At 37.2% G+C, this 19,237-nt stretch overlaps 1 protein-coding gene across 1 annotated transcript in view; it reads right to left on the reverse strand.

Annotated features, from left to right (window-relative positions):
* xkr7b (XK, Kell blood group complex subunit-related family, member 7b) overlaps positions 1-9,286 on the reverse strand; it is a 75,852-nt gene extending 66,566 nt beyond the window's left edge. The window contains exon 1 of the mRNA XM_067371727.1: positions 8,811-9,286. Within this exon, the coding sequence (XP_067227828.1) occupies positions 8,811-9,286 (476 nt within the window). The remainder of the gene's footprint in view (positions 1-8,810) is intronic.
* Between the last annotated feature and the right edge of the window lie 9,951 nt (positions 9,287-19,237).

Genomic DNA, 19,237 nt, shown 5'->3' on the forward strand with positions numbered 1-19,237 from the left:
ATTTCTTTACAAAGACAAATATAAATTTGTTTGGTCTTTTAAAAACTTGATAGTTTTGAAAGTTTGTTAACATGCAAGGTGTACAACACTCGCATATAAACGTAAAATAAATAAAAATAAATAAATAAAAAGCCTCGTTTCATCTATTGCTGCACACAGATGAGGTAAGCTTTGTTTTACATCATCTGATATGTGCACGTTTACAAGACAGGAAAAAAGGCAGCAAACTCAGGTTTGATTTGGGTATGCAAGAGCCTATATAGCGGTCTGTGTAATAACTAAAATAATGTTTATATATATATATATATATATATTTATCATATATATATATATATATATATATATATATATATATATATATATATATATATATATATATATATATAGATATATATATATATATATATATATTTATCATATATATATATATATATTTATCATTTATTTATTTATTTATTTATTTTTAATAATATACCATACTTTAACCAAAACCGAATAATTAAAAACAAGTTTATATGAGTAAATCTTCTATAAATATTTTTTAATATTAATTTTCTTTCCTGACATACTTCAATTCTTGTTAAAAAAAACACTAGGTATGCTTATTCTGTGCATTTTGAGCACTTTTTGTGTGAAATCATATTTGTTTTGTCCATCAAAGGTGTACTTTCACTCGAGCGTAAGCAGCGCAGCTGCTGTGGACCCGGCCTTAATTGAAAGGTGAACATTTATTAATAAATAAATTATTATTAATAAATGTTTATTATTTAATAATTATTGATTATACTTATTAGTAAATATTTATTTTTAAAACATATTAATAAATGTTAATTTGCAATCTATTTTGGGTTCATTTTAAGCGACCAATACAGTCATTTTTAAACAATAGCTGAGTTAAAGGTGGGGTGTGTATTTTTTCAACAACACTGTTTGGAAGTTAGCCGGGCGACACCAATAACAAACGTCTAACCAATCAGCATTAGGGGGCGTATGACGGTAGAGGAGAGAGAATGAGCAAGAGGAAGATTTGAAAATAAGGAAAAAAAAAACTGCAGAAGGAGAGATGGGACATGATACAATACAGCTCAAAAGAATATCACTGGAATGAAGGTTTATGACTGGGCAAGCGCTTTAGGACCGCGTTTATATTAGAAAAGCTTTCCAGCGCTGGAGAGAGCTAAGGGGGAAGGCCTGAAAACAGATGTGGAGGCTGCTTTGATCCGCTTCTCATGTGAGTAACACTAGGTTTTGATTGTCTGGTGCTGCTGTGCTGTTGGACACTAACAACAAACACTTATTTGTATTTACTCTTGTGTACTGTACATTAATTTTTTGCACTTCCTTGTCGTTCATTCATCAACTGTGCTTTATTTTTCGTGAAGCATTTTGATGCGCGTCAGTTGTGATAAACAGACATCCACTCGCACTGCATGTGTAACAGAGGCCAGATAGTGAGAGTTTTGCAGGTAAACCACTGCACACTGATGACCGCTAGAGAATGAGGTGTTTAGCGCCATTGGTAGTGCATTCACTCGCATGCCAGCAGCGGCCGGGCTGGGGTTCGAGACCGACTCAGGATTGGAGTGTGAGTTTTGGAGGCAAGCAATGAAGAGAGGAGTGAGTTTGTTTGGGTTGATTTCAAATATCAACAATGTCCAACAGCGTTGTTGAAAAAATACATACCCCACCTTTAAATAAAACTACCCAGCAGGTTGGGTCAAACCTTTAACCCAGCTTCTGAGTAAAAACAACCCAAACACTGGGTTTGTCCATTTTTAATCGAACTTACACCGTGTCCTAACCAGACGTGATGCAACGGTGTCTTTTCCATGTTAATCAGATTTTTTGTCCTAACCTGCCGCGACGGCTACACACTAAGATTCTATTTTAGAAAAGGTTTCTATCTTTCAGCTGGAACTTCAAACACAAAGTATGATAATGATAACCTCAGGTGCTGTTTATGTGCTTCATTTAATGTTAAAAGCACCTAATGTGAGTTTGATTATCATTTTGTGAGTCTTTTATAGCCGTACTGAAAGCAACATGGACAATTCACCTCAGATCTTCAAAATAAATGAAAGGAAACAAGAACGTTCAAACTGTCAACATTGGAAATAGAGAAGTGTATTCTATGACAAAGATTGTTTCAGTAACTCAGTATGTTTTTCTAATAATGTTAAAATGGTGTAATATTCATGAGTTTGATTATGTAGCTACTTATACATTTCATTGTGAGTGGCGGGAGCTTGCCGAGAGACCCCGCCCACACGCTCTTCTGATTGGCTGTGATTTTTTATTGACATCTCATAGTCGGGTCGCGTCTGGTGTGGACAGACAAACTGTTTGTCACTGGAATCTTATCGCATGGCATCTGGTCAGGATGCTTATTTTTAACCCAGCATTTTTTAAAGTGTAACTACGGAGCCCTGCACATGACATGCAGACAAAACTATATATAACAGATATCGTGGCCACAAATTAAGAATTAACTCTTTCATTTTAGTACATCGTGGCCACGTTGTACTAATTCGTTCACTCTTTTTGATTCGACTAAAACAAGGGAATTAATTATTACATCATGCTGACGTGTCAGTAAGTTGTGGGAATGATTTTGCATGTCCAGCGCTATCTCACAACCAATTTGTATGTATTTTATGAGGTGGCTAATTCGTAAGAATCCATATGACCTCACTCATAAGAATTCATATGATTCGTCTAAACCCCAGTGGCGGGGTTAGGGGTAGGTCATTCGTATGAATTCATACGAATTAGCCACCTCGTAAAATACGTATGAATTGCCGTGAGATCCGGTTGGCATGTCATGTGCAGGGCATACACACATTTTAAGTCATCAAGAAATCAAAATGGACAATTCTGGTTGTTTTATGTAATATTGCAGTGTCTATGATAAATGATTTATACATGCATATCTTTCTATGTTTTTTTTTTTAAATTCATGTGCCTTTGTAAACTTTAATCAAAATAACTTCCCCTCCCTCTTGCAGCAACTTCCTTGATGACGAGGGCGGGACAACCTGTCACTCACATGACATCACAGCAGTAGCAAACCACAATGATCCAACCAATTCCCGATGGATAAAATCAAGTCCTGCCCTACATTTAGTCTTGTTTGCGAAGCCGTTTCACTCGGATATATGTCACAATAATGAAGAAAAGACTTTTGCAACTTCCAGCTTTAACAGAGGCCAGCTAGTAAGGAGCTGTGTGAGTAAACCTCACTACCCTGGCCTCAAAAAGCACACTAGCAACTGAAAGTAGCGTCCTTGTTAGCATGTCCACCTCTCATCCCGGTGATGCTGGTCTGAATTCAGCTCGGAGCAGTGTGAGTAGGACCAGTTTCGCTGCCACAGAACAAATGCTAGAAGTCCTGGGAGGAAGTCCCCTCTAGCTCCTAGAAACATCCAGTATTTAAATCAATATTGTAAATGTGCTGTTAGTTGTCCTCACCAAAGTTGAAGTAACATCCTTGGACATAAGTACAGTCCCTAAATCTGCTCTCCCACACATCTGCTGGCAAAAACTCTATTTAACTCACTCTGACAAGCAGATGGTTACACAGAGGCATTCACATACAGTACAAACAGCGTAATCTATATTCAGCTGCTGTTTTTAGGAAACCTGTGAACACTCTCTCCCCTTCACACACACACACACACACACACACAGTGTATGTGTCGCTCCATTGTGAGTATTTTTCCAGCATCTTCTGTGAAGAACTGGGTCAGCTCCGACAAGACAGACAGCATCAGGATCTTTAGGAAGGAAATGAGACTGAGAGACTGACAAGTGGATAGAGGGATGGCAGGGGAGAGGAGACAAAAGACAACCTCCCATTCTCTAACCTGTTCTTAATGATGGCTGTATCTAATAAGGAATTCTTTTCTCCATTCCCAGCCCTGGGAAAATGTCACTTTGAGGTGTAGTTGAGATGGGTGAGGTGTTTTCAGCTTTAAAATGCTCCTCACGCACGTCGGCTGCGGTGTAATGCCTTCAGCTCGGTGAGAATATCCCCATCAACTCCCTCAATGGCCCAGCGGATACACTCCACTGCCTTACACACCTGCAACACACATATCACAACAGCTGCTCTGTGCTTGAGTGCATGTGTGTGCAGGGTGTTTAAACAGGTCCAACTAAGCCTTTACTTCAGCTTGGCAAAATGTGTTTTTTAAGACAATAGAAATTTTATGTAGCCTAAATGAAATAAAAACTGCTAAATGCAGTACAGAAGGTTTCAAGCCATGCCATACAACGCAGAATCATTCCATACTGAAGGGAACCTCTGTTTCACACAAGTGTCAGTGTTAAAAATGACAAAATTACAATAGAAATCAAATCATGTGAATTATGTGAAACACAAACACTATCAGCTGTTCTTATTTATTTTACACTTTTGGTTGCACTGTTCATTTTTTGTAAAACAGTGGAATATAAAGACAGTCTGTCATCTTTCAGTCAGTTTCCTGTACATTGCACATTTCTCACTGCATTTGTTGGTGTGTTCATTAAAACATCTGTTGACTTTGAAATACCGGTGTAAAGTCACAGTTCCCTAGTGTTATTATTTGCCTAGGTAGAAGCTAAACTTATGTGTTTACTGTAATGGTGTGCAACGTTAAAATTCATTTATTTTTACAACAGATGCAATGAAGTCGTATGTCACTAAAACCAAATGAGAGTGAAAGCATCTCAAATGCATTTTAGCACTTAATTCAGTTACGTAGTAGCTCTTTTATCCTTTTTTTTACAGTGTTGGCATTTGTCACCTGACACTTGTGGGCAGACCTGATAGATAGATAGATAGATAGATAGATAGATAGATAGATAGATAGATAGATAGATAGATAGATAGATAGATAGATAGATAGATAGATAGATAGATAGATAGATAGATAGATAGATAGATAGATAGATAGATAGACAGACAGACAGACAGACAGACAGACAGACAGACAGACAGACAGACAGACAGACAGACAGACAGACAGACAGACAGACAGACAGACAGACAGACAGACAGACAGACAGATAGATAGATAGATAGATAGATAGATAGATAGATAGATAGATAGATAGATAGATAGATAGATAGATAGATAGATAGATAGTCTATCTCTGCAGAACACTTAGATGACAAGATGAATTCACCATGATCTATTCAGTGATCTAAGAACAATATAAAAGGAGCATTTGATCTCAGTCATTGTGAGCAACAGTACAGAACAGATCAAGGATCAGCTATTCATCCCTAGGGTGCAATCTCAGACACCTTCACAAAACAACTGATCTAGGTATGACTTTTTTGATTTGGCTTGTTTTGTAAGTCTAGTTCCAGCTCTCTGCAGCTGATTCAGGCTCTTCCAGTTCTGGTTTATGTAAGCAGTGTGCATTGATCACTCCTTGAGTCAGAATTTCTAATAACTGAATGTTCTCAGTTGTTTTATGCCTCTTTAATCTGTTCTTTTTGACTGCTAGAGTAATGCACTTTTGACTACTGATATTCAAAAATACTGTCAACCTGCTGAGTCCATAGAGATGTTCCTGTGAATGTATCAATTTGAGCTCAGGTCATGTGCCATTTATTTGAGACACCAGAAACATCCACTCACAAAAAACAAACAGACCGATAAAGCACTGCACAGATGTGCTAATGCGACAGGATACTGTGTGAACGAACACACACACATTGTCCATTTAGACCTATGAATATGACCTCTGAAACAGAGATTCTCAAGGAGTTTCCATATGCTGTAAAAAAAAAAAAAAAATTCATAATTTAAAAATACTATGGTGAAACCCTGTTAATTGTTTAACAGTAAAGTCCCTGAGAAACTGTAATAAATCTAACAGGACATTTCTATTTGTCAATTTACATTTTTTCAAATCTATAAACTGTCAATCTAAATCAGTGTAAAAACTGTTAATTAACAGTATTTTACTGTAAAATTATAGTAAAAATTATAATTAGTTCAATCCTTAAAACCAACAATGTTGCTGCTGTATTTTTCAGGGTTAAGTTCTGGCAACTTTTTTTATTTTATTTTTTTTTTTTCATCGTAAATTTCACAGATTTTTTTTTTTTTTTTTTTTTTTTACAGTGTAGGGTATTTAAAATTAAACATACATAACATAATAAATACATTAACATATACATACACACGCACGCACACACACACACATTACACACGTATAATAAGGCTTTCAATATGTGTGTTGATATTTATAAAGACAGCGGAAAAACGTTCTTCACAAGAACAAAACGCTCCATTCTAATCTTCTTATATAACATCTCTGTCAATCAAAGCACAGAAACCAATATTTCAGTAAAACAGTATAAATTAATAGACTCTATATTTATCATTGAAATTTATACATTTGGCAGATGTTTTAATCCATATTGACTTTTTACATTTTATCAGTTCCCTGGAAGTCAAACCCATGACATTTGGCATTGTAGCTGTTTGAGCTACAGAAATGTGAAAACCCAGGAATCCAACAGTACACATTATTATATTATATTATATTATATTATATTATATTATATTATATTATATTATATTATATTATATTATATTATATTATATTATATTATATTATATACAACAGTTCTTTCTGGTTCTCGAATCTGATTGGCTGAGAGCCGTGCGATATTCTAGTGATAACAGCACTCCTCCCTTTTCACCGTGTGTATCACTCCGCTTGAAGTGACCGTCATGGCGGCCGAGCAAATCCACCATATTTTTTACAACTACACTTGTTGTACCATGAACTGTAGTTTTAAGAGTTTTTTAGGCTACAATGTAGTTGTTTAGACCTGAAATATGTGTCTCATATTTAATCATAGCGCCTATTTTACAATTTATTTAGACGTTTTCAGAATGCGAGCTCCAGGCCGTCAGCGGCCGTTCAGAGCTCGTGTACCCGCCGAGAACAGCTTCATCTCGGGGTTTTCGGCTGGCTCTTATAGTGGTTAAACACGAGATATAATTCATTTTGGGAACATAAAACAGGAAATCTTGTGAATCTATTACTTGTTAACAATAATGCTAAATAACCAGTATGAGTAAAAAAGATAAGAATAAAATAAGTCGAGAGACGTTGTCCTAAAATATATAGGTAAATCACAAACCGGTCCAGACAGAATCTGAGTATATTTTCAGGGTGGTGTGCATAATGAATTTAAACTGTAAGAAAAACCGAAGTTCTCCAAAATATTCAATAAACTAACACGCAAGGGGCAGAGCAAATTCAGAACTGATGCTGGGAAATCTGCAGTGATTTCTCAGGCAATCTTCAGGCGCAGATTTCGTGTGGACCTGGTTACGGCTGACAGACAGAAAATGAAAGACTCCCTCTTTCACATACAGGTCAACCCATGCAAATATTCACACACAGAGCATTCCGTTCACAATAATAAATCATATTTAGAGAATTCAAGTGGGAGGTAAAGAGAAAGAGACTGAAAGAGAAAGAATGATAGGTAACAGGAATTTGTTGTGGAGAATGATGGCAGGAAATGCTATATCCTCTCCCACATAATCACTGAGACACACAGTTCTCCCTGGCCCTGTGTTAATAATTCAGCACTTAACTACCAGTAAAACACTCACACACATGTGGGAGTGAATCACTTCCTCTGTCCGTTCTCTGGAATAAAGAAAAGCAGCATCTGACAAGAGAAAAGCATTCCTCAGATGCATTCTTTCCTCAGGGTGCTTTCAGCAGTGCCTATAGAGCTCAATTGATATTAACAAAACAAACCTGCTCGGCCCTTCAAGTGCCCGTCTGCTGTCTCTCACATGCCCATTCCAGTCCTCAAGAAGCACAAAAGCCATAAAAGCATAAAAAAGACAACAACTTCCTATTATAGTTGACTGTGTCATCCCAAAGAGCGCTTGATGCCCAAACCAGCCTTGGCACTTTTGACAACTTCTCCGAGAACAGAAAAATCAATTGGAAGTCATCCACAAAAGCCAGATTAAGAGATGAAGGCAAACAGGCAATGCAAGAAAGAGTTATGATCCTCCCCAGGGAAACCCGGCCTGGAAGTTGTCTGTACTCCCTGTACTTTGCCAATAATGAACCTGTGGGGTTGCACAATGCCCGTTTTTCCCTGAAGAGACTTTTCAATTATTTCTAAATCTGTGGACTGAGATTCACTGTTGATTTGACCACACCGTTTTGGTAAAGCACAAGCAGAATTTGTCTCTTTTTATAGCGCGGAGGTTCTCAACTTAATCACAGGTCTGTTCTGATATAGGACACGGACAGGAACTTTAATGAAGAAAATACGATACAGACAATATTAAATAAAGTCTCTTTGGGTCACTGCATAAAAATTTGATTTCAGACTCAATGTTTTTAGGATTTGTTGGACACAACCAGGTGCCAGCGCACAGCGCAGATGTCTTCAGAATCAGAAGGCACGTTTATTGGCTAATGAGTTGCTCTTAGTACTTAATGGTTTGCTCCAAAAGGACAAACATGAGCCAAATTTCAACACAACCTGAGGGTGACGTGACCGCGGGGCCACCAGAGATGGCACCGGGTGCTCTGTCCACCTTGGCACACCATCTATGTTGGCAAACAGCAAAGACACGCAGCCAAGAGGAGAGAGTCGGGATGTAGATAGACAAGGATGCAGCTCTTTCCATCTGTTCCCAAAGCATCACCAAGCATGAGAGCCACAATAAGAGTAACATCCTTTCCAAGAAAACAGACACTATGGATGAAAATGAGCACTGGCTGCTTAAGAGAAGTTCTGGATATTAGATAATAATGCATCTTACCTCCAGACCTGGCCGAGCTGCAAGATGTGGATGATGGACTGGAAGAGCCACATGCACACTCTGCAGCATTTCCGCGTGCCGTTCACAGGCAGGGTTCTGCCGCTGCCGCTCCGCCGGTCGCTGTCCTTGGTGCTGAAATCGCATCCGTCCCCAGTCGGGGACGCGCTCATCTCCGAGTAATCGTACACGAACCACCTGAAACTTAACACCTGAACCACCGCGGAGGGAACCACCACAAACACTAACGTGAGCCCGAACCACCAATAGTCCCGCCTCAAGTAGTAGTCCGCTGCCAGCCACAGGTCGGTGGCTCCGTCGGAGAAGAAGACCAGGAGGGCGCACAGCACCCAGCAGCAGTCCAGCAGCGAGAAGCGCTTCTCGGCGCGAGGGTGCAGAGGAGCCGCGCTCTGCTCAGGGCCAAGCAGACACCGAGAAGCGCTCTCACACACGGCTGCTCCATCCGATTTAGCGGCCATGTTTGTTGTAGAAAGAGAGTGGGCAAAGGAAAGCGAAGTACAATGAGAGGGGAGGGGGATGTGTGTGCTGGAGAGTGTGTGCGAAAGCTCATGGGAGAGTTGGGGGAGAGAGAGAGAGAGGAGGGTGTGTGTGTGTGTGTGTGTGTGTGTGTGTGTGGAATAAACGGACAGACCTCGGGGATGTAATTGGTTTGTGCTGGGATACAATCAGCCTTGTTTCACAAACATTTCGTTGGGAGAACTACAAAGATATGCAGCATCTTTTGAAACGTGTTTTTTCTTTTCTTTATAAGCGACCGAAAGCTGTGAAAATGCAGATTTTATGCAAGTGAAATGAAATGAATGACAGCTTGATCCAACCATATTTAAACCCCATAGTCAACTGAATAATTCCTCTTTGACTCTAAAATGCATTTATGGCGTCCATGTATTGCTATATTTTCCACATGAAGTGTTATTTTAAAACAGTTTTTTAATCTTCCTTAAAGGATTCATTAAAAAACAAAACAAAAAAGCAACAACAAACATCTAGCCTAATACTGCACAATGTGTATAAAATATCATGTTGAGATTTATATTTAGTAAGACAGTAAATAGAATATAATTTAAAGGGGTTAAATGTAGAATTCAGAAACCCTTTTTATTAGCAACACCATGGGCTGTTAAATGAACCGCAGCCATTGCTCGTGCTCGCACTCGTGCACAGGTACCCAGCCCTGCACATGACATACACACAAAAAAGTAAATAGTGCATACATTTACTAATTCGTTCCCTTGATTTATAAATCATACATGCAATACACTATTTAGTTCCCTCAATTTGCTAAATCATGTGCACGATTTACTAATTTGTTTCCTCGATTTATAAATCACACACAAATTATTTATAAATCTAAAGGTTATAAAACCTACTATTTTTTTTCCTGCATGTCATGTGTGGGGTTCCGTACACACGTGACACTTACTGAACATGGCTGCGTTCCACTCCACTTTTAGACACGCACTCGCAATCTTCCCTAAGCACTTCCCCTTGGGGGAATCCCTGCTGGCATTTTGAAGTGCGTTTCACTTCGACGAGGGGAGTTTATATGGACAGACCCCAGTCAAAATGGAGTCAAAATCATGCCATATAGTTTTACAAAATAAAATAAAGTTTTGAGCAAAAAAAAAAAAAAAAAAAGTTTTGTAAACAAAAATTAAGTATCGCAAAGGAAAAAAAAAAAGTATTGAGAGAAAAATAAGTTTTGCAAAAATAAAGAATTGCAAAAATTAAGATATAATTAATTGCAAAAATCAAGGACAGCTGTAAAAGAAGCTTATGAAATTTGATCCTATTTTATCTCTGCAACAGATAAAATCCATGGTCACACTTACTAATTCATTTACAATGCTCCTTTTATTCTGCACTTCAGTCAAGTGTGAGTTCGCAATACCATTTTCCCTTTGCGCTGCCCATTTCCCTTTACGTGGCGTGGAGTCAAGAAAGTGGGGCGTGTTCAGCGGGCCTGGTCACGCCTTCCTCCAAGTGACGCAGATCAGCACAGCTGAAGGCAACGGCCCTGTCCCAAATGACACCCTAAACCCTCACAGTCTTCCTCTGAGTCCGCACTTTAACGACGTAATGCCGCTTTGACTGTCGGGAAAGTCCTCTGCGTAGCTGTCATGATCATCAGTTGGAGTGCCCCGTTTAGCAACTGGATTCTAACATCTTGTTCTTGTGTGCAACCGTGACAGTAGCTCAGCAGAAGTGCGCATCGAGGGTGCATACACAGCAAAATCTCCAGAGTTAAATCAACTCTGCTCAGAGTACATATGGTCCCTCTCTAAATAGTGTTAAAATAACAAGTGATGATAGTGCATTAGTGATGAACACCTGCTGTTAACAAGCAGAATCACTGAAGAAATAAGAAACACAAGAACTACAACTGACTTCAGTCACAGCCTTATTAATTGCTTAATTACCTCATTAACTTTAACTCTGCTTCAGTGTTTCTTTAACACTATTCAGAGAGGGACCATATGTACTCTGAGCAGAGTTGATTTCAATTTACCCCACCACAAACAACCCTATGATATATTATTTATTTTTATTTTTATTTATTTGTTTATTTATTTTGTTTGAATATTTAAAACAACACAAACACACCTATATACATATAGAATGCTGCATTAAACAATTTTGTAAGAGAAAAAATAAATAAATAAACAAATCAACTCCACTGAGGATTCCAAGTGATGAAGGGTTTAGGACGTTCCAATTCAGCCCATTGCAAGGATTCCACCAGTAGTGGGCACTCATGCAATGTAAGCAGTGACGCACATCTGAGTCAATGAGACTGAGGGAAGTTAGCAAGGGAAGGGCATAAAAAAAATGAACCAGAACGCAGCCCTGGATCGAAGCCACTAATACAATCTCTAACACGATTCAATGTCCCGATATACTCACAGCTAAGTTTTTTTTTTTTTTTTTAGTTCTTTGGTCAGAAGTAAAAAGAGAGTTACATTTAGATGAATATCATCTCAACAACAAAATAAACACACAACAAAATGACAGCAGTGAGAAAGCCGCAGTTAAGAAAGCATCTGATAGCGATGTGGATATGTTTGTCATTAAAATTACACTGTTATGATAGTTTAATTATAAAGTATATCTGAGAGTATAGACTATAGACAGAATAGCTCTGTACTGCTCTTTTGGCATCATTTTGAACATTGTATAATCATTCGTTTCATGTGTCATTGAAAGGAAGAGAGGCTCTCAGGAGTGCGTGTGAACGTAACATAGATTTCCCCGGCAAAAAATCCCGAGTCCTTCACATAAAAATCAGTCTACATGCTTTCATAGACAGCTTAGAAGGAGGGCGGGCAAGGTCTCGTTGTTTAAGTGTTGTTACAAGCTATTCACACATTGGCAATAAAAAAGCAATAGGCCTACATAAAAATTCTTACCTATAGCCCCTTTAACAGATCCTTTTATTCATAGTGATTTACAGTATACTTGCCCTGCTGGAGCAGCCTGCGGTTAGACACACACACTTTAATCTTAAAAAAAAAAAAAAAAAAAGAGTAGCGTTGTAAAGAAAATGCATCTAACTTGTTTCCTGTTTATCATTCTTGACCCACTTATGCATTCTATGGGGAAAATTTAACTACTATAGGGTAAAAGTATTTTAGCTGGTTGTTTATAATTCTCTACAGTCATAATTAAACAGTGCAGTTTTAATAATTGTTTGTGAAATTACTGATGAATAATTCATTAAACTAACAGAGCTGTTCATTTGTGACGTCATTTGTAGGCCAAACTTTAAGGCTAATTCTCCATGGGTACCCTCAAAGAAACAAAAAGCTATTCGAAGTTTATAAGCGTGTGCACTCTTTAAAGTAAGTTATTCATATAATGGTATATTGTTCATACCTCCCCCTATAGCAGCTGAAATTTTGCCATTGAGATGACTTGGAAAAAGTGTCCCAATCAACCTGAATTCACCCTAAATGTAATGTTTGTTTTGATTTTTGATTATTAAAAATAATAATAAATAAATAAATAAATAAAGAATACAATTCTTTTGTTCCTTCAAAAAAAAAAAAAATAAATCACATATTTTTACAGAAGCCCTGAACCGCATGGTGAAAAAAAAAAAAAAAAAAAACTTGGTAGGGAGGAAAAAAAAAATTTGAAAAGTTATCTCGTTATTTCAACATAATAAGTTGTTATAACGACATAATATGTTGAAATAACGAGATTTTATGTAGTTATAACGACTTAATATCTTGAAATAACAAGATATTATGTCGTTATAGCGACTTATTATGTTGAAATAACGAGATATTTCATTGTTATAACGACTTATTATGTTGAAATAACGAGATATTATGTTGTTATAACGACTTAATATCTTGAAATAACAAGATATTATGTCGTTATAGCGACTTATTATGTTGAAATAACGAGATATTATGTCGTTATAACGACTTATTATGTTGAAATAACGAGATATTATGTTGTTATAACGACTTAATATCTTGAAATAACGAGATATTATGTCGTTATAGCGACTTATTATGTTGAAATAACGAGATATTATGTCGTTATAGCGACTTATTATGTTGAAATAACGAGATATTATGTCGTTATAGCGACTTATTATGTTGAAATAACGAGATATTATGTCGTTATAGCGACTTATTATGTTGAAATAACGAGATATTATGTCGTTATAGCGACTTATTATGTTGAAATAACGAGATATTATGTCGTTATAGCGACTTATTATGTTGAAATAACGAGATATTATGTCGTTATAGCGACTTATTATGTTGAAATAACGAGATATTATGTCGTTATAGCGACTTATTATGTTGAAATAACGAGATATTATGTCGTTATAGCGACTTATTATGTTGAAATAACAAGATATTATGTCGTTACAACGACTTATTATGTTGAAATAACGAGAAAACTTTTCGATTTTTTTTCCCTCCCTACCAAGTTTTTTTTTTTTTTTTTCACCATGCGGTTCAAAGCTTCCGCATATTTTATTATTATTATTGTTATTTAATAGTTTTAGATTTAGGAGTATAAAAATGAATTAATTAATGAACAAATGAATGAGAATGGTAAAAATAAATGTAACTACTTGTAACTACTGATTTTCATATTTGTTGCAGTCAAAATATAAATGTGAATTTTGCATGATGCTAAATAAGGATTTCAACGGCTCTCTGATTTGTTAGGTAAACTCATCCTTGTAGTCTTTTTTTTTAGCAACCTGAAAAAACAAACAAACAAACAAAAAAAACAGTAGTTTTCGCTATGTGTAATGCATGTTGTAATGCTGTTTGACCTACAAACTAGCATGTTTATAATTAAGACAATACATTAAAAAATTATGGTAAGAAATACAAGTTTGCAGTATCAAACAGCATAACGTGCTGTCTTGTATAGATAAATATAACTGGAAGCAAATGCCACCGGAAGCCAGACACATTAAATTTACAAATGGCTGTACCCGCTCTTACCCAGGTGTGCCGCACAAGTCCTGAAAAGTGAAGCCAAAACGTTTTGATCGCCCCCAGGTGGCTGGATGCAGTAAGAGTCATAAACCCTGCCCTCTCTATGTAATCTAATGGGACGTGAGACAAAGTAAACAATCTAATTAGACTTCGATTAAATTTTTTTTCAAAGACGGTTTTTTTGTCATTTTAGGTCGTATTTTATCACGCTCATGTAATTGCAAGTGATCGTTTATTAAAATAAGTTTTAGATTTAGATAAGTTTTAGGGTGTGACGTAATGATTGACAGCTGTGATTGACAGCTTCTCTGAGCGAAGTAGTCACTGAGGCACCAACAGACTTTTTTCTGGGATCTTCAGGAGGAGATTCAAGCTTTAATTCCTACATTTCCGTAACTGTTTATTTCACACCGACATAATGAGTTGTTCTGCAGTAAACTGTAATAATGATTCTGCGGGAGTGTGATACCACGGCTCCACTTCACGCTCACCACTGCGCAGACTCGGGCTCCGGGTTCACTACTGCGCAGACTGCCAAGACGTCAGCGTCATATTGAGACTCTGGCGCCTTCACTTTTCTACAATAGTGAAGGTGAGTCGTCCATCTTTTTTTTTTTACAGTCTATGCTCTTACCTGAAAAATAAGGTGGATAGAGAGTAAGCTCTTTGATGGGGCAGTAATATTTTACTGATTCCATGAACACAGGCCAGTTAAAACTAGCCCATCCATCGAGCCAGCTTATTTAATACATCGTATATTTTCCATGTGCACTCAGGTCCATAAATGGAGAATGATAGCACTCGTGCTTTTGTGGTGAATGATTGTAAATTGTTTATTGATTAGTGGGACGGACGCGCAAACTCTCTCTCTCTCTCTCTGATATTTAATGTTTGACAGTGCAAGACGAGCTTGTGGTCATACCGGAACTGTCATTATGACAGCGGAGCTGCATGTTACCACCCCCCACTATAGTAAATCTAATGTACCATCCCTAATGCTCTAGCAATCTGGTGGATGTTGACTCACACTTGGCAAAGATCACACAAAAATTAAATTTGACATTATTAACCATTTCCATATATCGACACAACAGTCATAGTGACCAGCACGTCTTTTGGACAATAGCCTATTTAAAGTCTTCTGGACATAGCTTCATATGATAGCTTAGTCTGAAGAAAAGATGCAGGATTGCCAAATCTACATGCTCAGTAAACAAAATCCTGTGGTGGGGAAATTAAAATGGTGGGGGGATCATTTACAGTTTAATTATCTTGTTCTGATGCTACATTTCTCCTTCTTGTCCTTGTCATACATTGCTCCCTACGAGTCATATTGCACAGTTTTATCATTGGTAGAATATGAATAACATTTAATTAAAGGTTATTAAAGTTAAATTAAATGTTTCAATACAAGCATTGAGTCAAATATCATTTATGCAATATGCCAACGCTTTAAAGCACAGTGGGTAAAAAAAAAAATCAACCCTTAACATTTTAAAAGTAGTCCAATTATGCAGGAAAACCACAGACTTGTCAACCCCGAGTGGATCATAAAACTTTAAATAATAATAATAACAATGAATAGTGCACACATTTTCAAAAATCAAGAATGAAATTTGAGAGCAGCAATAGAGTGAAAGATTTCCTGTGACTAAAATTCAACTAAAATCATCTGTCATGGGGCTCAGAAGACTTGGAGTCATATTGACAAAATATATTGTGCTTTTTGTGCATTTCTTTTCATGTTATGGAAAAGAGCTGTGTAAAGATTCTTCACAAATTCTCCTTTTGTGTTTCACAGATAAAACGACAACTTTGGAACAACATGGTCTTTTTTGGTTTGTTTTTTGATTAACTATCTCTTTAAAATGTATTAAAACAAAATGTCCACACAGAGCTTTACAAAAGAGAAAGGATAGGCCTATGAGTTTGGAATTGGTGAAAAATCAATTCAAAGGTTTTTTTTTTTTTTCAACTTAAAAACCCTTATCTGACAGAATGGAATCCAGAAGCATCGCTCATGGACCGTAAGAAATGAGCAGCAGACCTAGAGTAATTACACTTATTCCATTAAGTCAATTAGCGTTCTAGCTTGCTTTGGGATTCGTACTGGCAGAGTTGCAGGGTAGGCTCTTTAACTTCCAAAAGAGATAAATAATGCTTAGCATTACAGTTCGAATCAGATATACAGCATCCGCTTTGACACAGAACAGACTCTGACCCTGGTAGTACTATCAGCAGGATGCAGTGAAATCAAAGAGAAGTTCACAAAAGACGTGTAAAATTTCAGTCCCCTTTGAGACTGATGTCTAGTAAATGATAGCTCACCCCAACCCTTTTGGTTCAGAAAACATCATTGTCCTTTTCTGTGTCAGTTAAAGCTGCATGAGTGACTGACTGTGCCTTTTGTAGCAGACATGCACCTCTATCTTCGGGAACATCTGTCTGAATAATGGGCTGTTTGGAGGGGTCAGAGTATTTGAGTACATGAGCATTAATCAAAGCTTTTTTCCATGTGTGTCAGTGCTTTCTTATGCTGCTGTTTCCATTGCCAGCAGTTGTGTGATAAGTGGTGTGAAGACCCTGCTGTGAGAAAGCTCACATTTGCACCTTGCTTTCATCTGCTTTTTTACCCCTCTGGCATAAACATATGACCAGTGAATCGGACTGCATTCACTTTGTATTGGCTCTTGTGTCAGCGGATTTTCAAATTCATCTCCTCAGCTCTTTCTATCACTGTATCTTGGGGTCTCATCATGCTGATGTTTGGAAGTAAAGGCAATGACTGTAATGCGCCACTATGTGTATGTGTGTCCTAAATCAAATTCACTCATAGAAACGCTCACTAGCAAACTTTGTCCTGCAGTACAAAAACACCACTATACTGGATTCAAAAGTCAAATCATATTCGATTGATTTAGATGATTTAATTTTTAATTTGTTAATTTTTTACTTACTTTTACTTACAGTAAAGGCCTGTTCACAGCAAGAATGATAACTATGAAGATAACTGTAATGAAAACTATATTGGGGTCTACATTCTGTTTATTATAAGCACAAGCTGCAGTTATGTCGACTGCCGCTTTAAATGCTCATGCTCATGACAAGTTGATTCTGAAAGTTGATTCTGATTGGCTGTTAGAGTTTGTTTCATTTATCAGCTGGGAAAAAATTGTTCTGAAAGTGATCCCAACGATATCATTTCTCTGTATCATTATAGTTGTGATGTGGACTTCCCTATTCTCACAGAATTAGAATGATTATTAAAACTAGTAGTTATAGTTATATTTGTCCCCCTTGGTATGAACTAGCCTTAAGTAATATGAATTTCACTCTGGTCATGACACAAACTATCATACTGCTTCAGAAGACTTGGAATGTGCATCTGATTCATGGAATTATTAAATAACTCCATGAATTATACTAAATATTAAAAAATATGGCAACAGCATGCCACTTACGTTTGGCATCTTAACCCAAATATCTAATTTCAACCCACAAATACTCAATTAACAAATAGACAAGCAATTCTCAACCAGGGGTCCGGGGCCCATTAGGAGCCTCTGCAAACTTCCAGGGTTCCCAATAAAGAAATTAGAACAAAGTTTTGTGCCGAACATTCACGTTGGTGTGAATAGGCCTTATGTCTTAAAATGATTTATATGATTAATCTTAAATAACATCCTAAAAACACCAATAATAAATATGTACAACATTAACCTGATGTAATATTTTTGAGTTTATTTTTAATACAAGTGCCAGAGGTCCACACAGATATACATAGATACAGTAGGGCCTTTGAATATTGTCTTGGACAAAAGAGGGACATTGGTATCAAAACGTTTTAGAACCACTGAAATAGACAATAAACAAATACATTTATGTGTCTTACCCCATCTTTTCCTATAATATAATAAAAATATTATATAACAAAACATATAGCAAATATAATAAAATGAAACAAAACAAATACAATAAAACATAGGTTGATAACGGAAACTCGTTCAGTGTTCTGTGTCATTCAAACACATGATAATATTTGAAGTTTGCAGAGAGTCTGAAATGAGTAGCATTAGCAACATATTATTACATTAGAGCACTGTCATTATTTTAACTTGCATGACTTTCACAACATGTGCTAGGCTTTTTACATTAGTCTCACTAGTTCTTTTTAATAGATGTAAATATAGTTGACAGCATAGGCACAGACATTACTCAATATTTACGGATGTTGCAAGCATTACAGGATGGGGGGGGGGGCTACTTCACTTACAAATGGAGATCGAGTTAATATAGATAGTAGTTAACTTAGCATTTAGCTGGAAACACTGATACACTGACTATGCTGTGATGTTATACACTGAAGGGTCAATGCTTCTGTCATGTCACATTTCCACCTCTGTCACAAATTCAAAATTCTGTCATGAAACTGTAAATGGTGCAGGCTGATAGGTTCTTAACTCAATCTGCTTGCAATCACACCATTTTCTACAGGGCACAGCTGATTGGTTCCAACTGCAACAGTAGCCAATGATCTCGCTGCTCAACCTTCAAATATTTGGTCAGCATGTGCTATAGCAGTTGCAGCGTGCTTTCCCTCCACTTTCCCCAGATCCACCTGTATAGATCTACTATGGGTAATTCATGTATGCTATATATGTACAGCAGCACCATGTCTCTCACAGCAGCGTGTTGTGTATCTATTGGAAGAAGCAAGTCCCGAACTTGCTCTGCAGAAAAAGCAACAGCAGCAGCAATAACAACAGCAGCAGCAGCAGCAGCAGCAATAACAGCAGCCGCAACAGCAGCAGAAGCAACAAGAGCAGCAGCAATAACAACAGCAGCAGCAACAGCAGCAGCAATAACAGCAGCAGCAGCAGCAGCAGAAGCAACAAGAGCAGCAGCAGCAGCAATAACAACAGCAACAGTAATAACAGC

Source organism: Chanodichthys erythropterus, chromosome 20, assembly GCF_024489055.1.
Source record: "Chanodichthys erythropterus isolate Z2021 chromosome 20, ASM2448905v1, whole genome shotgun sequence".
NCBI lineage: Eukaryota > Metazoa > Chordata > Actinopteri > Cypriniformes > Xenocyprididae > Chanodichthys > Chanodichthys erythropterus.